This window comes from Platalea leucorodia (assembly GCF_965183815.1).
Source record: "Platalea leucorodia genome assembly, chromosome: 7".
NCBI lineage: Eukaryota > Metazoa > Chordata > Aves > Pelecaniformes > Threskiornithidae > Platalea > Platalea leucorodia.
The window spans coordinates 10,531,976-10,553,794 of record NC_138829.1 but is presented as its reverse complement, the minus strand read 5'-3'; the positions used below and the strand labels follow the sequence as shown (position 1 = coordinate 10,553,794).

The 21,819-nt window shown below is 42.9% G+C and overlaps 1 protein-coding gene across 4 annotated transcripts in view; it reads right to left on the bottom strand.

Annotated features, from left to right (window-relative positions):
- The window catches only part of AKT1 (AKT serine/threonine kinase 1), a 75,546-nt gene that overhangs the window by 29,010 nt on the left and 24,717 nt on the right, over positions 1–21,819 (bottom strand). For all 4 annotated transcript variants that reach the window (XM_082316816.1, XM_082316818.1, XM_082316817.1 and 1 more), the window contains 2 exons: positions 7,005–7,133; positions 277–388 (listed from right to left, as the gene is read on the bottom strand). In XM_082316816.1, coding sequence (XP_082172942.1) covers positions 277–388; positions 7,005–7,133 — 241 coding nt within the window. The remainder of the gene's footprint in view (positions 1–276; positions 389–7,004; positions 7,134–21,819) is intronic.

Sequence of the window (21,819 nt, the reverse complement as noted above, 5' to 3'; positions counted from 1 at the left end):
TGGCAGACACCTGCACCTGTCCATTTTGGATAACCAACCTAGCAACATTTCATTTACAAATACTACCCAAAATCCACTCGCTGAAACCCCCTTTAAGGTATCTTTTACACTGGAACACGCACTAAAACTGAGGCGCTCAAAAATTATTTGTCGCTTTTCAGTCTAGACGTACATCATCTGATAAGTAAGAGCTTCAGCAAAGGACTTGCTATTAATGCTGAACACTTGCATCTGCTTTTGCAAGTAGTTTATGTATTAAATATGAGTGAAACATACCGCTCCTCTGGAGTCTCCACATGAAATGTTCTTTCAATTACTGTGGTCCACTGGAGGCATCTAATGATAAATGTGTTTGGTTTAGGTCGTTCTGTCTTCATCAGCTGGCACTCTACCACAATCAAGGAAGAAAGAGTCATGGTACATAAGCAGGTTTAAATAATCATTTGTCTTTATTCTTATCTAGCAAACTGTTGCAATTAATCAGCCACAGAAATCTCTGTAAGTACTTCTTTAGGAGACTTGAGACAATTTACTGTGTTGATGAAACCAATAAATAGCTTGGGAGATAGTCATCTAAGCAGCACCGAAATCAAATTCTGCTTAGACAGGCTCCGCATTTGGTCTGCCTATAGAGGTAAGTAGAAATGTGATGTGATGACACAGAAGCCGTCCAGGCTTGGGTCCTACACTCCAAAGGTCATCCGGAGCAGAGCACACGGACAAAGTCAGCTGATAATGCAGCAATTACATCCACTGAAACTAAAGCCAAGTCCCCACGTTCCCTCCCTTTGACTTTCCCGACACAAAACCCTGTCCTTGGCTTTCAAGAAGTTGCTAGAGAGCGTGTCTGGTCATTTTGCAGTGATCTGAAGAAGATTAGACTCAGCATTTCCAGTCCTCAAACACTAGAGGGAACATCAAACTGCAGAGGCACCCCCAGAAAAGACCCCTTTCAAAACGCCTTTGGGACAGCTGCCGCAGAGTCGGATGCTGTACGGACGGACACGCAGCTAACAGCTTCCATCGCTGCCAGTGTTTAAGCACAACCTAAAAAGGCTACAGAAGTACAGCTACACGCAAAACCACCACTTCCTTCATAAAAACGCTCTCTCCAGAGCTGAGCATTAATTTTTTTTTTTTTTAAATCACACCTACTATTTTAAGCTTCATAGGATGCTATGAGTGTTTATCCTTCACATTTGGGCCTGAAAATGTGAAAACCTAATTGAGGGTACGCTAGCTATACTAAAAGAGAGGATCTGAAAAACAAAAGAAAATCAATGAAATAACGACAGAAGCCAAAACACCACATTTTTCAGATTTATATTAATAGATAATCTAATGCTAATTAAACAGCTCTTGTTAAAGGAAAGTAAAATTAAGAAGGGGGGTGGGGGGGATAATTGAGGTGTTTTTTTCCTTACATTAAACTCTCTTCCTTGCAGTTAATGAAACCACGAGCTCGCTATTATTTGGTTTTCAGGTTCTAAATCAACTTCCAAGTAAATAAAAAGGCACTATGAAGACAAGAAGACAATTCTGCTTACTGCTGGAGCTATGAGCATCCTCCACCACCAGCAATGCGCAAGTTGAGGACAGAATCCGGCCAGAGTAAAGGTGCACGTTACTAAGGCTGCACCGGTATCATTAGGGTAATTTTATTATTGTGAAAATTTAGAGTGCTCAGTTTTAAATTCAAGCTCTTAATTAGCACCAAGATGAAATATTTACTGCCAGTGTTTTTGGACGCCGTATTTTTGGCAATATATTTCATGCCCCATTTGCTACTGGAATTATAAGCTTCTCAATGAGTAACTTTGCATTTTTCATGACAAGAAAATCTAATTTTTCTTTAATAGCACGCTGAGGTTATACTGCATCCTACTAAAGCACTGCAATTAGATAAGAGAAAGTTTATTAATGAGTCATGAAAAGGTTTTAGTGTGATAAACGGCACTCCTTCATTCACCGAGATTGAAGAACTTCCACACAGCGACGCAGCCGTGCCTGCAGAGCGCCATATTTAGCCTTCCAGCTACCTCCACCCTCTTTCGCAGAATGCCCGTTAAGGCCGAACACAACTGCACGAGCCAGTGCAGCCCAGTAAGCCTGGTTCCGATAAATTCAACTCAAGAGATCTCATTCCTGCTCTGGGATCATCCACCTTAGCTTAGCTACTCCTCTTTCCTTTGTTGTTTGTTCTGTCTCCCATTTTTGTGTGCCTAGCACAAATAGATGAAGGCTGGCGTTGTCCTCTGCGAGCCTGCACGACGTAGCCCTAAGATACTAAATTTGGCTGAAGACTCGAAGAAGAAAACCAGGCTCTTTCTAACCTTGTGCAAATCCAGAGCTGTCCTCCTTTACTTACCCAGAAGTGCGACATGATGAAGAAATACACTGAGAGGTTTTGCTTACTCTAAAACAGCCTTTAAATTCACATTTAGTGCCTCAGATTAAGTGTTCTGAAGTAGCAGTACAGATATTTAAACCAGCCATGAACTCTAAACTTTAACCATTTAATTTCAGCATAATAAACCACACAAGGCATTTTCTGTCATAGAAGGGGACCAATTAAACATCACCACTTTTCCCCTAAATCAGCACTGTCCATTGATACTTGTTAAGCTTGCTGATCCAGCAATCTTTAAGGCATACAGCAAGATGAATAATAGAGATTTGTCAGTTAATAACCACTATAATTCAAGTATGTCACATAGAAGTGTTTTGTTTAGTGAACAATATGCTGTCTAATTACCCTGCTCAATCATAACAGCACATATCAAGAAATACAGAAGGCTTTATTTTTAAATTGCTTTACCAAAGTGCTGTACCACATAGGTTTCAGGAAGTTTGACACTGCCACTTAGTTCTCCGCATATACACAATCGCATGGATTTTATCAACAAAACGATGCAGCAGCAGGTTTTTGCTTACTTTTAAAACTGACTCTGTGCTCTTTACTGTAGTTGGCAAGCTAGAGAAGCACCAAACTTGCCTTCTATAATCATGTAATGCAACATGCACTACTACAGCAGAGCATGGATACAGATGCTGTATAAGATTAGGTCTGATCGATGGCATGTTTGGGGGTTCTGCTATAAAAACATTCCTTTTCAAATATGGGCCAAGGGTCGCTTACCCACTTTGAAGACAGTTTTTCCTGTCCAACAGGCCAACAAAAGTATTCCCCGTTTGCAACAAAGTAAGTACTATAAACAGCAGCCTGTTAAAAATGATTTAAATTGCTCTAAAGAACCTCTTGATTCCTTCCTGGCATTTGGTCTTTTAAAGTAAGTAGGACAGAGAAATTGTTCCTAACAGGAATAGACACCAAGGCATTCAAACGTAAATTACCATTTTGTATTTGAAAGACACTTAGTATTATCCCAGTGACTTTCTAAAATGTCACAATATTTGCTTCCCCAGCACTTAAGCTAAAAGGCAGATTACTTGTGATGAAAGTGTCAAACTCTGCTCCCTATATAATGGCATCACACTTTAAAACAATGTGAAGGAAGAATCCTTCCCATTCCTACTTTAGTTTCTTTACAGAAGGGGAGGGGGGAAGGAAAGGGAAAAAAAAAAAAAGGTAAATCAGGCAAGAAGAATGATAAAGAAATAAAACTTTGGAATGGCAAACAGGAATATTATGTTCAAATGCTCCTTTTCTACTAGCACCACAGGACAGATTTGCCCCCAAACAGCTCAGCATGGCAAAAGCGAGGAGCAGGGAGCCCTGAGTTACAGACCCAGACTAAGGTGGCCCCTAGTAACAGCAGACAGAGAAAATCTGTCCGCTATCTGGCCATCCCGTGCCCTGTGATAAATGCCTGACTGCAGACACGCAGTCCTGTCCCAAAAGGAGCCCTCATATTGTCGAGCAATTACGTTTTCAGCTGTACAACAAAACCACCACAGTCCCCCCTCCTTTTTGACAGTCGGAGAAATAACCCCTTCTTTCTAACAGGAATAGCCTCTCTCTCCATGTGGTTTTTCACAATATACTGCTCTTCTCAGCTATATGGTTTTAAAGGCTTATAACCTAATAGGCAGACATACACGATAATCCGAGATTACAATCGGTATGAAGGCTACTTATCTCACAGATTTACAACACAGGCTCTATTGGTTATTTATCTGCAGGGTCTCCGGAGCAGAACTATTTAGGTGCAAGCTTTTTTATTCCTTCTATCTTACTAGTGGTGAAATACAGAACATGAACACAAATATGGCTCAAAAATCACAGTTCAATGCTCATCCACCCTCTTTCAGAAGTTTTGCCTTTTTTGTTTGTTTTTGTTTGTTTGTTTGTTTTAAAAATAAATCACCAACAGGTAACTTCGAGGGAAAATAAACTCCTTAAACATATCATTAAATTACAAACATAGATATATGGCTATTTTAAATGGAAAATTAGGTGGAGAAAAAGGTACTTAAAAAAAAGACCCTCTCTTCACCCGTGCGGGGGCCCTATAAACAAGTTTTTAAAGATGTATGATCAAAACCCTCACAGACTGAAAGGAAAAGGCTAGTGCAGGAGAAAGAAGAGACTGAAAAGCACACTCTGTATTTATTGCTAACACTTTCTTCATACCTGTTAAGGGAAAAGACATCATTAGATGTTATTGTCTTTCACTGTCTTCTCCTGAATTGAGTATTTCCTACCTCTCATGGGCTGACAAAACACTTAATATGAATTTTACACTACAAGTAAGAAGAGTCCCCCAGTCATGAAAAAAAAACCCTTTTACTTGCAAAGATAAAAAAGCCTACATTATTTTAGAGCAGAAGAGGGTAAAGATTTTAATCAGAAACATGGGACCACTTCCAAAGAACAGACTGACAGAGACAGCCTGCCATCTCATTAAAAAAAAAAAAAAAAAAATCTAGTTCACTAATTAACAAAAAAGTCAGGGCTACCATGGTCTCTTGGAAAAAAAAAGAAAATAAAAGAAAAAAAAGGATGAATTTTCACAAAACATTTAAGCTAAATTCCCCCCACCTTTCACTGGCAGGAGCCTTCTGCAGGCTGCCTCTGCAGCGCGAGGCTGTGTTCTGGCTGAGCCTTCCTCCAGAGGCAGCTCGAGTTCACTCACAATAACTCGACAAGTTAACCCAAATAAAAGTACCAAGCAAGCAGGTTTCAAAGGGAAAACTTGTGGTGCAAAACACATCCAAATAATACAAGTGTGGAGGGTACCCAGAAGGGAACTGCACATCAGGTGCTGGCAGCACTGCACGCCAGTGCCTACACGAGAAATGAAATCCTGGTGGGGCAACAGCTGCTCCTGAGCCCAAAACCACAATAATGACTTCTAGCAAGGAGGCCCCCCCCAGTCACCACGGCCTTCCCGACCTGCCGCTGGCTCGGCAGGCAAGAGCCACTGCTAGGAACATCCTTCCCTCCACCACCCTCCCTGCAATCCCTCTGATGGGGGCTACGCCTTACTCTATAGGCACGTGTCCGTCTTTTTCGACAATGCCGCTACCATGGTAACAAACTTGTTTATCTATAAATGCCAAGACTGATGGGCTCAATCTGCCAAAAAAGCACCATATTCCTGTTGTGAAAACTGATTTAAGTTAACTCATTTTGAAGGCAACTAGGACAAAGAGAAGGCAGCAGACACATCTTTTTCTACTCCTTTAGCACTGAGCTGAAGTAGGTAATTATCCTAAGTAATGCAGTTAGCAGCAACAGGATGGAAGTGTCCTGTAAAAAGTGCATTTGTTAAGAGCCTCTGGCTACAAACCAAGTACTGAATTAATTTATGAATTAATGGCTTTCTGCTGCTTTTCTTTACCTTCTTGATCCATAAAGAGATACCAGTCTAAAGAGGAAAGTACTGTGTCATTACCAAAATGAAAACACTATGACCATTCTCTCTCTAAAACGAGACAAGAAATCCCAAAGCACTCTTAGCATCCCACACAGAGGCATCAAGCAACAGCCCGTCCATTATTTATTCCCATCATCAGTCAGAACAGGTATATGTTGCTACCAGCGGCGGGGGGGGGGGGGAATTAACGTTTGCATTAATTCCTAGTGCTGCCCAGCCCTCTTCCGGGCCCAGGGTGTTCCGAAATAAATCTGTCTGCTTAAAGGTCAACTACAAAGATGAACCCCATATATTTCAAGCTACCCTGTAATAAAGAGGGAAAGCCCCTACCCTTCTCTCAGCAGAGCTTCGCTTCCACCAGGAACACGAAACAGATCGTTGTTAATAACAGGTGCCATAACGATCTATTTTTAAGTGGTGGAACGAGACACAGGCAGATCATGAGACAGGAAAGATTAAGAACAGGAGAAAATAAAAGCTGGAAGTATACAGCAAAAGGTTAAAAACATGAGCAAGAAAAGGAAATTATCTTCAGATTCTTCTATCACATCCTGTGCTGCAGCACCTGAGCAAAGTCGGAAATGTTTGCATAGGACAGAGTGCAGAGGTTAAGAGATGTTATTATTTCCAAACCTTTTTGTTGGCTCTAATGGAAGAAATATAGTTTTGTGTTCAAAATTAAGAAAAACTGAGTGTCTTTCATTAAAAGCAGTGCTCACTCCATGTTCTCTTACGCTAACAAACAAATAACTTTGACCTATGTCAATGCCACTTGAATCCAGATCTGGTGGCAGGACAGAGGCTGAAACGCTTAGGCTGTGCCTACCTGCCAAGTACCGAGACACGTGCCTGGGTTAATTTTCACTTTAAAGCAACTTGCTGCATAACAGACATACAAAATATTAACAAATAACCCCGTTTTATTCTATAACCAGAAACGGTAAATTAGTAGAAAATGGCAAAAAAAAGCAGAGCATCAAACCTCCACATCGCAGTCATTCCTGAGAAACACAGCGGGGTTTTATCATCTTAAATAAACACATTTAGTGTTTGGACACATCGCTCTGCGCAGATTCGAATGTTACTGATGCAGCTTACAGGCGCTACGACTACAAGAAGACATCAACCCCCAAACTGGACGAGGGAGCACGTAAAAACACTTACGAGCTACTGAGAAGTTATTTAAAGGTGATTCCCGCTGGTCGACATCCTGCGGTCGTTCCTTGTAGCCAATGAACGTGCCATCGTTCTTTAAAAGAAAATACCGCGGCCTCCATGTTTTTATGTATTCTCCTGGAAAGAAAGGATGGGTAAAGGGAGAGATCATCAGAAAACACCCCGAAACACTGACTCGCCAATAATTTCTTTTAAATATTGAAACTATATGTCATCCTGACATAGCAGCAGTTGTAAGAACATTCAGTTCATTCTGATACAAACAGTGGAAAAATACAGGCACTGATTCAGATATTGCTAGCGTCCCATAAAAATGGGACTTCATGAAAGGTAAACAGCTATGTTTTGTTCTTCCATCTACTCCGATTTCCATTCAAATTCTGCAACATCTGCCTTAAATGCATTTTAAATCTTAAAAAAAATCAGAGCAGATGTCCTATGTATTATTTTTGCTATTGTCATTTTTCATACTGACAAGTGGAGAAATTTTTTTCATTTACATTTTGCAGCGCAAGTATTTTAAACAACAATGGGTAATTTACTAATTAGTCAACTGCTTTATCAAACCAACAGTCAGTTTTAGAACATAAGAAAATAATTCTCTGCTTAAGTTACATAACATCACTCACTCCTCTCACAACATCTCAAGCGTGAAACACGAGATGATATATCACAATATGAAGGGGAAAACACTGGATGATGTATAGCCACCACAAAGAAGAAAACAAACACCTATTCCGAAAGATTTTTCACCTTTGTCAGGGAAAACATCCCTTGCTCACACCATGCTACTGCTCATCTGAGTAACCTGCGCAGGTTAACAGTCGCGTGACTGTGTTATAGCCACATTCAAATCTCCAGCCGTAGAATAAAAAGAAAAGAGTTGATAAAAACCTCAGTTATTTACTGGATTTACTCAGTTGGGCTGCAAAGAAGGAAGACGGAGGTTCCACCTGTGGCTCTTCTGGGTGACTCTGTCAATGTGCCTCAGTTTCCCCCTTTGCTCCTTGTCCATGTTGTCATCTTCTCAGGCAGCCTCTCCAGAACCTCAAATAGCTTTACGTGGTGTCAGTCTGGGCCTCTAGGTCCTGCAGTAATGTTTCTATTCAACCAACCCACAAAGGCTTCACTCAAGGTGCTATTCAGATCGGGGTACCAGCCACACTTTTCCAACTCTGCTCACCCCAACAACAACCGATTTAAAAAAATTAAAAGTGGTGGGTACTAAGCACCCACAGCTGGGCAGCAGCTATACTCTCCTCCCTCCAGTATGGTTTCTCATTTGTTCAGCATCAGGGAGAGGACGAGGGAGCAGACTAGAAGCCAAGCTTCCTTCAGGTCTGCTGCAGCAGGAGCTTGCCCACGCGCCCCATGAGGCTGCCCCTGCAGCGGCTGGTACTCAGTGACCACGGTTTCATCTGCTGGCGAGCTCTTCAAACAACCACCAAGACCAGTGAGAAGAAAAGGCTCCCCAGATTTACTGGCTCTGGCAAACTTCTGCTGCTCTCCTGCTCTCCCCGGCTACGCTCACACCCTCTGTTCCTGCTGCTCAGCTCTCCTCCGCCAGTAATTTCTCTCCCAGCGATGTGCACCCTGCCCCAGGAACTCCCCTGCAGCTGCTTTGCCTCCTTCCTCTCCCCACAGACCTCCTCTCCTTCTGCGGTGCAGTTTCAACCTGCTTCAGGCACCAGCTGTGTCACTTCTTCTCCGTTCAGGCTCATACTTTTCTCTCCTGCACACAGAAACACAAGCAACGCCACCGCCCACGCCACGCGGCCACGGGTGCATGCACCCCGAGCTGCTGCTTTCACCTGTTCAGCCCTTGTTAGGCTTTTAATCTTCTAACCTAAAGCAAAAAAACTAAGAGTTACCTAACCAGAGGAGAGAGTCACACAGAGCTACCTTTCCAACAGCAGCCATGTCTGCAGCAAACATCCATTTGCACGGGTGAAACAGGGCACCAGACAAGGAAGATGAGAGGAAAAGGAATGAGCGCAAACCTTCTCAGTCTTTCTTTTACAGATGTCTCGTTACAGCTGCAAGTGTTCTACTAACCTATAAGGGGTTTACAAAAATGTCATCGTTGCTTTAGGAATTTCAGAAGAACTCACCTATAGCTGTCATGGCTTAACATTTATAACAAGGCAGTAAATGTAGAACGTTTTGTTGTTGTCATCTTTTTAATTCTGACCTTAATTAAAAGCTGAAAACTTTCTGGGATCAGCAGAAGATTATGAAGCCTTTCACATTTAAATTACCAGTCCAACTCAGCCCAGATCAATGAGATTACTACAATCTCATTACTATTACACCACAGATGTGACTACAGGGACAAGAAGATACATGGCACGTTCAGCCCAGCTCTTGCCGAGAGGTTTGCCAGGTAAGCAGGCTGGGAGGCGGCTGCCCAGACTATCGTGATTTTGGAACGCACTGTTACGTACCTGACTCGTTGGTATTTTCTTGTCTTGCATAAAGCAGACCCAGGAGACCTAGGAACCATCTCATACCCCTTATCATACCTGCATTTAGGACTAAATCCAGATTGGATGGGACGAAAAACATCTGAAGAGGGGCAAGACAGAGAGTTTCCATTTCCCTAACTCCCTAATCTATGCTACACGTCTTCCCCATCGGTATTTACAGAGGAGACATATATTTTTTGCAGATTCTGAAATTATTATCTGGTTATTTTCAGTGAAGCATGCATAATTTTACACAAAATTACACTGTACTGCCACAAGAGACTCTTCCTCTTAGATGAGATGCTTATGTTTGGCTCTCATACCTTCTTAAAGCTTTATTCCACTGATCTGTTTCTCTGTTAGAAACACATCATCTAACAGCATTAATCACATAGTCTTTAAAATGGTGTATTCCATACATATATAGCGTCCTCCTCCACACTCGCTCTTTCTTCACTCTTCCTCTGTGAAAAATCAAGGATTTCATTACTGCCAGGCATTCTGCAAGGACCATTCTGCTTGGACCTTCCCTTATCTATTGCTTTAGCTGGTTCTGGTTCCTGATCCACCTTTTTAATTTGCAAATCAGTAACATGATTTTAAACTTCTTTTTCCACATGTCTGGAGCTTAATGAATCCTGTAACACGGCAAGCATACATATTATTGATGATCGCTCTTGCCAAGGACAGTATAAGGCACACTGCAGCATCTGTGGTATAAATTTTACTATATACCACACTGAGGTTATACTTCTGCATCTTGCAGCAAAGTGGCAAGACATTGCCTGGAGTGTGACTGCCCAATCAGATAATCTGTACATAGAATTTTACATTCAAGCCTGAGCAAACTATCATTCCTCTACTGAAGTTCTGAAACACAGACTCACCAGCACAGTCATCGAGAAAATGTACAAAGTGCATATTCTTAAGAAACAAATTTCTATTTTCATTATTAGCTAAACCACTATAAACTTCCTACAACCTGTGAGGAGGACCACATTGATCATGATGGCAAATCCAAGTATTTTAGGCAGAAGAGAAGTTTGTCAATACAGACAAAAAATATTTACGTGGAACAGTCAGCTGGGACAAAGCTGACTGAAAAACATTAACACCTTTTCCTTCCTCTGATATACTCAGTAAGCTGTCATGCCTGAAGAGTGAACTGAGCTGTTTCAATTTTTGCCCTCTGTTTTTTGTTCCTGTTGCGGTTTTGTTTTTAAGAACCATAAGCAAGAACTTACTTGAAGTCACTAATATTAGTAGTTATGTAGTCACACTAGAATTGTACGAAGTACAGTAAATGCAAGCATGTGTGGCAAGTTCTATCAGACAACCCTAAAAAAAAATAATAATAATGATCCACCATGGAAAAGTGAACAATTTACAAAGCAAAACATTTTTTCCTCTGTGATTCATTGCTTGTGTAATGCCCTGGCAGAGCCTTCTTTGTTTTCAGTAACAGAATGCTAACACTGCAGAGACAGGAAAGCAAAAGCATGGGTTATAAATCCTACATATAAAATCCTGGAACCAAATCGACTCCTCTGTAGCTTGCTAGCTTTATTATTTAAAATCTTTATGTACCATTCTGTTTACTCCAAGCAATTTCCAAATTGCAAAGATTCCCAAACTGTATATATCTGGAAGTATACACCAAGATTGCTATAGACCGATTTCCCTTTATTGCCTTGTGTCTGCCCCCACACACTGCACATTAAAATACTTAACACACACTTAGAATGTAAATCCATCTCATGCCAGAAAAGCTTTTTCACAGTAACACGTACTGCAAAGCACGCTTATGCCTGAATATTTCAGAAAAAGTTAAACACAAAACTCTTTTGGTTCATGAAAAGTTAATTCTACTGAGGATTTACAATAATGCAGGGTTAGGTTATTTTCCTCTCCTCCCCACAACAGTATCTCACCGAATCTGGAGCTGTCTACCACTGATAGAGTGTCTAACATCAGAAACAGCTGCCACTCCCTGGGAAGCTCATGGGGTAAGTGGAGAATAATGAGCAGCAAGCACCAGCAGAACAAAAGAAAATCCATCTTTATTTACCAACTGCTGCATGCTTGTTGCTGCATCAAGCTCATTCAAAGCCAACACCACACCCTTTAATTCAGAACAGACTATATTTAAGAAGCCTCTGCTTTTTTTTTTTTTAATCAACTCATACATACCGATGGTTTGAAAAAAAAAAAAAATCATTAGGTTCACCAAGTCAGCATCCAATGATACCCTTGATATTTACAGAAGCACTGGACCAACTATTAACTTTCTTATGCCCCAAAGTCACCAGAACAAGCCCAGGAGGACCAACTGCAAACAAGGTCTCAGTCATATTAAATGCACTCAAGTGGCTGCCACAAATCTATGGATAAATAATGCATTAAACTTTCTGCTCTGAGCATCAGAAGTAGCACCATTAATTACAATTAAGGGTAACACTCAAAATATCAGAGCCTTCAGAGTTATGCAAGCCTTCACTACGTTCCCACCCGCTCCGAGACGTGTGACATTCCTTGATTGTACAGCCCTGAACCGTCCGAGGGAAACACGAAAGTTATGCCAATCCCAGCGCTCATGTGCCACCGGTGAAAGGCGGAATGACTCATTTCTGAGACTTCAATGGCTGCGAGAAGTGGTCTGCATCCTGTCGGCCTAATGAGGTTTTGGCAAAGCAGATGCCAGCTTCCTTAAAGACGTGAAGCTTTCAGGAGCTGCCATCTCATGCGCGCCGAAGAGCGGGACACGGATTTACCGTTAGTTTCTACTGCTCGAGTAAATAGGTTATGCGTCCACTTGCTTCAAAACCAGCTGAAATCAAAACAGATTTGGAAAAAAGAAAGCAGGGCTTGAAAACTTGCCTTTGCATTTCTAAAGCGCTCGGAAGCAAGACCTTTCCAAATGCAGCGAGCTAATTCTGGATCTTAACGACTTGACACCAAACAATTAAACAAGCCTAGGGTGACCCAAATGAAAACTCTCAGTTCAAATATGTATTTTTTGTTTTTTAAAAATAGCTGCACAGACACCCACCAGGCTGGTGCAGCACTCTTCCCTTCCCTCAACAAACTGTCAAAACAAGATATTTAAACACAGTGCCAGGTTTTCAGTAGCTTGAGAAAAGGAAAAAGAAAAAGAAAGAAGAAGAAAAAAAAAAAAAGAGGTTATGCTAATGCCTTTCCCAACACGCTGGCGGAGAGAGGAGGACCTCTGGTTTGCCTGCCTATTGAGAGGCGCAGCGAAGGGGGCCCGTTCTTTGATGAATTTTTTTTTTTGGCCCCTCTCTGGATGCCTCCTCGGCCGCCGCCTCCAGCGTACAGCTGCGGAGGCGCCGCCTGTGCCCTGAATCTCAATGAGGCGGCCGGGCCTGCCGCCGGCCGGGCCTGCTCCCCGGCGGGGAGGTCAGCCCGCAGCCCCTGGGCCGCCTGCGCCAGGCCACAGCTCCACAGCTCGCAGCCCGGCTCCTCCGCGCCTTGCACGGCCCTAACGCGGGATCCCACGGTCGCAACGGGCTAATTCGGGGCACGGCAAATCCGCTCCCCGCTTTATTCTCCCTCGGGCAGCTGGACGGTCGTGCGGCGCGCCGGCAACCCGCATGGCCGTGACTGACGTGACTGCCAACAGGTTAAGAAGAAATGCCTCCTCCTCCTCCTCCAGCTTGGCTCTGGCTTTTCTAAACCCACTGCCGTTTCTCACGCTCACACAAAGCTGCAACACAGGGCACCTGCTTCATTATCATATCTTGGGGGAATTTGGGGAGGGAGGGAAGGAAGAGGGGACCTGGAGGTGGGGCGGAGGGGGACGGCTGAGCGGTCTGGCCTTCGAGCAACACTGGGAGCCCCGCGCGGACTGCTCCTGCTCACCTGGCCCCCCGCACCTGTGCACTGACTTCAGAAAGCAACAGCCTTGGCTTAGCGCTGCCCACAAAGCTCTACGGGCGCCCCGCGTAGAAAAACAGGCATATTGGAAGCTACCCCTGCCTTTAGTTACACAACAGCGCAGATGGGAAGCACCTAATGAAGGCAAGGAATGGGTGCTCTGATTCACAAAGCGAGGCCATGGGAGAGATCAGAAGTCAGATTGCGGAGAAAGAAAAACAGATTCTCACCCAATACTTTCTCCATGCAGGGGATGGACAACTACCACGTCCTCCCATCCCATCTCTGTCAAAGGGTTTGAGATCACCAGCCAACACCACCGCTACAGACGATGACACCTCGGTATTTTTTATCGCTGTATTTCAGCTGTATGGTTATGTAAAACTGAAACACGGAGGGTTTTCTTTTTTTTTTTTTTCCTGCTGAATTTCAGTTTAGAAGGTCAAAAATGTTGCCATATTGCTTACAGCAATCAATTTAAGCAATACCAGATATTCCCAAAGGAGCAAAAGAGAATTAATCAGCATGTAAAAAACTCCTTACTCCTACCTTTGGCACAGCTTAGTCAGGCTAGTCCTAACCTACAGCTGTCTCCAGTGGGAGAAGATGTAAATGAAGTTTCATGAAAAACAGCAGTTTTAAGGATAGCTACATAAATTACAGGAAAGTATAAAGCGATTTCTTAAGCTATGCTGAAAACAATCTCAGAGTGAATTGCATCTCCACTACCTCATGGTGGGAGCAAAAGGACTTGAAACTACCACGAGGTGTCCAACACAACTAGAGAAATCTTTTCTGTAATATGCTCGCAAGCAGCTACAGCATTTTAACAAAATAAAACGTTCCTGTAACAGAAAGTGCCATCACATATTCCTCTGCTTTTGACAGGTGCCCAAAACTCTCTCATTTTTATAAATAAATAAAAATGACAGAGGAGGTGTCAAATTCACTGAACTGAATTAAGCATGCTTGGAACAATTATTTCTCCCCAAGTAATTTTTGCCATGACACTATGATGGAAAACAGCACAAGCAGCTAATAAGCCTCTGCAACTTTTTAAATATCTTCCCTTAGAGGAGGGAGGTACCTACAACATTCCTCGAGCTCAATCTGAAGTTAATACAATCAGTATTTCTGCAAATCGGGCTCTCAAATACACTGCATGTATTTATATAAAGGGTGTGACTTAATCCTCCGAAGATTTTATGATCACTACTAAAAATACAAAGCAAAAAAAAAAACCAAACCAAAAACACCAAACACGCCACACCCTGGTGTATTTGAACAAGGAAGGGCTTTTCTAGACATCATCTAAAAGCTGATTTAATTATTTTACCTCTTAGCATAAGCATCCTTAGCTGTGGCTCTTGCACTTATCTGAACACATGCCTTATTTGAATATGACATATCCAGTTTATTCTTCAGTAAATCCTGTCTAGAGACTGACAGATAGCGTAAGAGGGGACAAAGCAAAGAAATGCACACAAACCAAAGCTCCTCCAGAGATTAAACAAAATAAGTCTGAAAGCACAGTTTTAGCTGGTACCCCTAGGGCTGCCTACAGATAGAGGATGTTCAGGAAAAGCATCATTAATTGATTAAAAATTGATTTTAAGTCCCTTCCCCCACTCTGCCCCATTAAAAAAAGATTAGGAGAGCCAAAGACTCAGGCGAGAGTGATTTTTATGATGCATTTATTTGCTTTGCGAACATTAAACCTGAAAAGTACTCAGCAGGGGCTCCCCAATAAAGTCCCAAAGTTGGTGAAGCCGAGTGGTGAACTGGTAACTTGGGGGGTGGGTGCACATGGGAAAGCAAGAGCAGGGGAGGGAAAAAGCAGGACGCAACCGCACAGAAAACATCCGCAGCGAGGACTCACGAGTCCCTGGCTTGCTCTTCTAGGCTCCCATTACTAGATCATTGTGTCATTCACAAAGCGAATCAAAACCTTGGGGAATTGTAAAGAAACAGTGAAAAAAAGGCTACGGGACATTAGGGGAGATTTATGGAAACAGCAGCTTTTCTAAAACAGATGATATGGACCAACTTCAGAGGCGGTTTGAAACGGAAAAAAAAAGCTCTATTTGTAAAAATTAAGCTGCAGAACATGGACTTTTATAAATAAGCAATTTATGGAGGGTAAGAAATTAACACATCGTATTGTTATACTTTAGCTTCTGGGTTTGAGTCCTAATTTTCAACATAAATACACAGAGTTGTTTTAGGCCACTTACAATAAAAGCTCTACCAGTAATTGTGTGATCATGCTGTGAATCAGGAAATTTCTTAAAAGTGCCAAGAAAAAAAATCAATGCAGAATGTTAAACATGTTTATACAAACAGTTACTGGGTAAATATTTCATAGAAAGATGCATAAAAGCCAAGTTAAGCAAATATTTCAATGGCAAAAATAAGAAGCAACATAAAAAAAGGGTGTGCTGTTTATACGGCTGGGGCTAATTTGGATTTCCCTTCTTCATTTCGTCACTAGCAAGTCTGCAAAACCCTGGAGGAGCACACAGAGACCATGTTAGTTCTAATAAAACGTTTCATTTATCTTGAGCCATTTAATGGCCATCAATGGAAAAATTAGAAGCACTTCCCAGAAAGCAAGTTCTAATATTTGTTATCATGGCAACCTCCTGGTTACGCCTCCAAATTTAGTATTCCACAGATAACTTCTACTGAGTCACTACCCCAAACTCAGCAATGGAAGTCTCCTCCAGATAACAGGAGTGCCTGCCTCAGTTCAGAGGAATTTTGCAAAGTAACTTAATTGCATACTGGGAATTTATTAAAGCAACTTCACCACTGGGTAACGTGAGAGCAAACAGCCACTGTAGCTCTGGTGCTAAGCTTAGCTGAGTAACACAGGCGTAAGAAACTTTGCCAAGGATTTTTGTGCCTTGGACTGAGGTGTCTCATCGCCATAAAGCGGAGCACAATCCACGCTGCTGCCTCAACAGGGTCACATGCTCAGCTAGATACACTTCTGTCATCTTAAACACTATTAAAATTCATTTGTTTTTACAATACACAGTAAAAATGTTGAGTCACAATATAATTAAACAGCAAAATTCCTGCTTGATTTGAGTGGTACCACAATTTAGTCCTACAACACTGAAATATAGGTATGTACTACTAAAAACACATACATATAATCATGACTATTATTGTTTGAACCCTAAAGTCATCTATTATAGTAAGCTCATCACACCTCTCCCTAACAGCTCTAAGCTCCAGGAGAGATGCGTTCCCATCAGTCACACGAAAACCTGTTTCTTACACAAGGAGGAATGAAATAAAGACCCACCTGAATAAAGACCAAATAAAGACTTGTCTATCTTGACATTGCTACCACGAATTAATTTTCATGTTGCAACAGCATCTTGGTACATTAAAGCCACTTTTCATTTTATAAAAAGCATAAAAAATGAAAGGTATATACCACACAGAAGCAAAAAGCAGATGGGCGCAGGAAGACGAGAGCTTGAATTATGCTTTCCAGCCTGCAGTGCCCTACCCTGTTGTTTTGGGAAGACACGGCAAAAATTCCAGTCTCCTCTGTTAAAACTGCTCCTATTCCCTGGGGAAAAACAAACATCACCCCCACCTCCACCCCCAGCCAGCCCTAAACTCATACCAGTTTCCATGGGCATCAAACCTGCGGGGCACTTGCCCCACCGGATTTTCAGAGGTCAGGGACTGCTGCACTGGCCCCACCTTTCCTCAGCACCTGGTTTTCCAAGCACAGTGCGCCACACGACTGCTCCTCGCCACACACATCCCCTCTACCACCTGCATCCTAGAAGCCCCATCCCATGACTGAGCACAGTCCGCTCTGTGGTTCATCTTCCCACTCTTACTAGCATGCCCCCAAAGAAGTGAAGCAAAACAAACACCAAAACACATCCCTGGTGTAGCCAGGTTATAGCTACCCTTCAGGTTTGTAGGAGAACTTGCAACATCTACAGCAACCATCCACAAGAGTTAGATTCCCATACTTCAAGTGTGAGAACACCAGAAAACCATAAATAAAGCTTTAAACTAATATGAGGGTTTTTTTGCTTTGTTTTGTTTATAAAATATTAAAAAAAAAAAAAAAAGAAGAGAGTGAAAAACCTGCAGGTCACCTGGGGTAATGTTCCTGAAGAAGGTCATCTGGGGCCATGTTCATGCCTCAGGGACTTCTGCAAAGGAAGGTACATGCACACGTACAGAAAACTCTGCATGCAAACCCTGCTTTGCTGTTCAGTGCTTACCGCATGCTCTGGTTACAGCATTTTCTTCCACTGGTCCCTGATCTGATGCTGTCAGCTCAGGCGGCAGCTGCTAGGAGCTCCCCTGCCACCTCAGGGGTCAAGCCAAGCAAGGCCACCCTGAAAACCCTGCGGCTGTTGCCAGCAAGGCAGGAGGGGAGCAGGAGGAGAAAGGGGGAGGACAGAGGCACCTTGTGGAGGGGGAAGAGTGTGGTAGAGATGAGCCAAGATGTGGCTACCACAATCCTGGCTGGAGTCTGCTGCGTCAGAGAGGAAGGTGCTGACAAAGGGACAAGCCGCGGTGTCCCCGGCGCTGGGCCTCTGCTGGGCAGAGGGGATGGCGCTGGGCTGCTGAGAGCACAGGCAGGGCAGGGAGAGGTGGCAGCCTGACCCTCACCCCAGGCCACACCAGCTGTGCCTGAGGCCATCACTGGTCCCAGTCCTGGTCCTTGTCCTGTCCCAGCAGCAACGGGGGCAGCTGGAAGGGCAGGTTGTGCCCAGCCCATGGGGAGAGTATTGGTCCCCATTCAGGACCTCGTTCTTGAAACATGGCCAAATCCCAGCATGTTGAAATAGCAAAGCTACATCCTTTAAATACACACACAGACGTACATACTTTAAACAGAGGTAATGCAGAGCCTGGCCATGAGCACACAACATCGCTGCACGACCCCGCTCCCTCACAGGCAAGCACAGGCAAAGCCAACGCTCGCAGTGAAGTCTTCCAAAAGTCAGGCTGGCCATGAAGACTCAGCCCACCCTCTGGTCTGGGGAAGCTATAAAGTTTAGATTATTCTCAAATTAATGCTTTCTTGCATTTATTTCCCCCTCCCCCTCCATACTGTGAGAAAATAATTTTAACATCAGGATTACAGTTTCAATATCAAGCTAAGAGACAAAAAAAAGTTTCCAAAAAGCAGTCACTGCACACTTGCAGTGGCTAATTTGCAATTTTCATTTATCCACAGCACACTAAATGAATCTTTGCAGTGGGCAGACTGTCTTGCAAATTATGGTTTTCTAAACAAAGCCACGCTTGGGTACAGAAACTGGCAGGTACTGGTAACACCTTCTCCTTTAACAAACAAACACGAGAGAGAGAGAGAGAGAGAGAACAAAGGACCCACATAAAAATTACCGTCCTGATATTATATTTGGTGATAAAATTGCAGTTCAACTACAAAATGAACTAAGCACAAGTCCACTACTGGGTCACATCATTGGTTTGAGAATATGTTTTTCTACATACTTTTCTTCCTCTCACCAGAGAATCCAAATTTCCTAGTTTAATCATCTTCCCTTTTCCAAAAGAAATGGGAGTCTGTTTAAGCAGTGAAGACATTTAGCTATTTAATCGCAGGGGCAGTACAATATTAAAATGGATTAGAAAAATTAGTCCAAACTAAATATCTCCATTATGATAAAGTTTCCTGCACCTTAAATCAACAGGTTCCCAATTTCAGGTATAAAATCTGATTGAAACTGCTGCTACTTTGCAAAACTACTGCTTTCTCCTGCCCCTCCTTACTAAAAATGCAGTCCACGTTGCTATTTCCATAAAGAAATATGTCCGATATTGACAGGAGTTCTATGAAAAATTCTTAATGGCCTCCAAGGATTCTTGTACTTAACCCAAAGGTAAAATCTACAGTAATTCATCATATGAAAATCAACTGCTGTGCAGATCGGGGCTCCTGTTCCATGCTGCAGCTGTAATTTCTACCAAACAGGGCGGGGTGGTGGTGGTGGTAATTAAATAGCTTCATTTGCACTCCTCAATTCTTTGCACCTCATTCATGACAGCACACAGGACGGAGAGAAAGATAGTTACGACACTCTATATACTTTGTATTTCAGCAGGTACGCTTCTCTGTTTTCATCTTTAAAAAGGAAATTATAAACAGTAAGCTGCAAAAAGGCTGATGATAAAACAGTAAAAGACAGACAGGGGTGGAGGAAATAAAAATAATAATAAAAAAGGTTTTCAGCATTACAAATGTTGATGCCTTTTAAAAAGAATAGCTCCAGCCACATTTCCCCCTTCCTTTGTACTGAAGTTTAATAAACATTTTCTCCAAGTTACCAATTTTGAGAAAATTGCTGGATAAACACTTGTGTTAACCCAGTTACATGGCTTGGTGCCAAATGTAATGCCAAACTTCCCAGTTGCAAAACGAGCTGTTTTTACACACCAAAGTAACCACGCAGCAGGCCTGCCGAGCCTGAAGACAGCTGACAGAGATGACTGTTGCTGTCCCCCCATTGCACCGACATCCATCCAAATACCAACATCTGCTGTGCTACAATTTACTTTTTACACAACATTTAGCAAAACAGTGCCTCTGACTGCAACATCATTAAGGAAGTAACAACAAATAAATCGCAAAGTCCCATCAGACAACTGTAAAATTAAAGCATAGTTTGTCTTGCATACGCTGAGCTTTAGTTCAGATGTATTGGACTTCAGAAATAATAAGTGTTAGAACCAGTTTTCTTTTATTAAACACACAAGACAAAATTCTGTAAACCGTGACGAGCGTAATCCATCATTACAGTGAAAATTACAGTTTTGAGGATATTGACTTGACTCAATAGGCAGAGCAGCAGATGCCTGCGAGGCAGCCTGGCCTGCCCGGTAGGATCGCAGCAACCCAGGCTACTAACAGGATTATACTATGCCTGGAAGCGTAAGAAGTGCACTCACACTTCAGGGCCCACTTCTTTTCAAACACCCAGAGCGCATATTTGTACTTGTGAAGTAAGGAATTAACGTTCCTAAAAACTCAAGCGCCCTTCGCTTTAAAAGCGGGACAGAGCACGGGGGCCAAGGCAGTCGGATGCCACCCCACAGAGGTGAGGTGGCAAGGCAGGCTCGCTAGCGAGTCCTGTCACAAATTCATAGCCTGGGGGTTCAAACCGGGAATTAGGCTCCTAAGCGAAAGCCAGGTTTGGTTAGCGGTTCCACCGTGCTGCCCGACACACTTCACGTCTCAGCAATCCCTACGTGATCCGGCGTCCTCCAGTCAGTCGTCCTCCACGCCTGTGTCACCCAGGGTGCTGCAAGTCAAAATGGGGTGGCACTGCCACCCCGACACTGCCATGGGGCTCGGGCTGGCATCGGCACACAGGCAAAAGAGGAGGAAGAGAGGAGAATTTTAATCTTTAAAATGGTGACCAGTTCTCAAAAGCAATTCTTTTCCTCCTGTCCTACAGTAACTCTACGAATGCAAAAGAGGGGGTGGGGTGGAATCTCACTTTCTTTTGAAAAGCAGATACCGACTGAAAAATTTCAACAAGAAACAACTTGAATTCTGTTAGGCATCAACTAGAGGTTTTTTTCCCCCTCAATCTTTCTGTTCCTCATCACCACCTTTAATACAACGTAAAAATCGCTGAAGTCACAAAAAGCAAATTTTTTTTGGTGGGAACGAACACTCCCCCTACATCTCCAGACAGTGTGTCTGTCAGGAACAACAACATACCCAACACTCAGCTCAAGATACAAGAACTTGGCAGGCTGCACCTCAAAGCAGTTTCACCAAAACAATACAGTTTCCCTCAAATCCCTATCAGCTTAATAGTGGAAGACAGTAATATTTCAGATAACATAGGCAGCAAGCATTTTGGTAAGTTCGGTGGACATTCTTTATCCAATTCACAGATAAAAACAGTCAACATCCACAGCTAGATTAGCAAAAGTGCCTAACTAATTTGGTGCTTAATTCATGCTAAAGTCAAGGGGTTAGGCGCTTAAATACTTCTGGGGGTTCGGGCCAGCACGGATTTGTGTCAGACTTTATGACAATATATATATATGCCCATCGTGGCACACAGGAGAAGCCTTGCAAAGCGCAGCCTATGTGTAGATCCTCTCCCGAGCAGGGATTTAGAGGACAGTCTCCTCTGTGCTAGCTACTACATGTTTGCACAACAGGAGTCAAGGTCCATTGGAAACTTATCTGAAGAGTTGCTCCTGCGCAAACTTTAGGTTCAACCTCAGAGTTCAGAACTGAAACACTATTTGTTTGTCTATTTATCCCCTGGCACGGTTGGCTTTTTGTCAGACAGATGTATGCCACATGCAAGTCATTTCCCAACCTCTCTGCTCCACCTCCCTCCACGCACTCTGCACACACTCTGACCCCTCAGCAAATGTTACAAGAGAGGAGGAAGTGTTTCTGACAG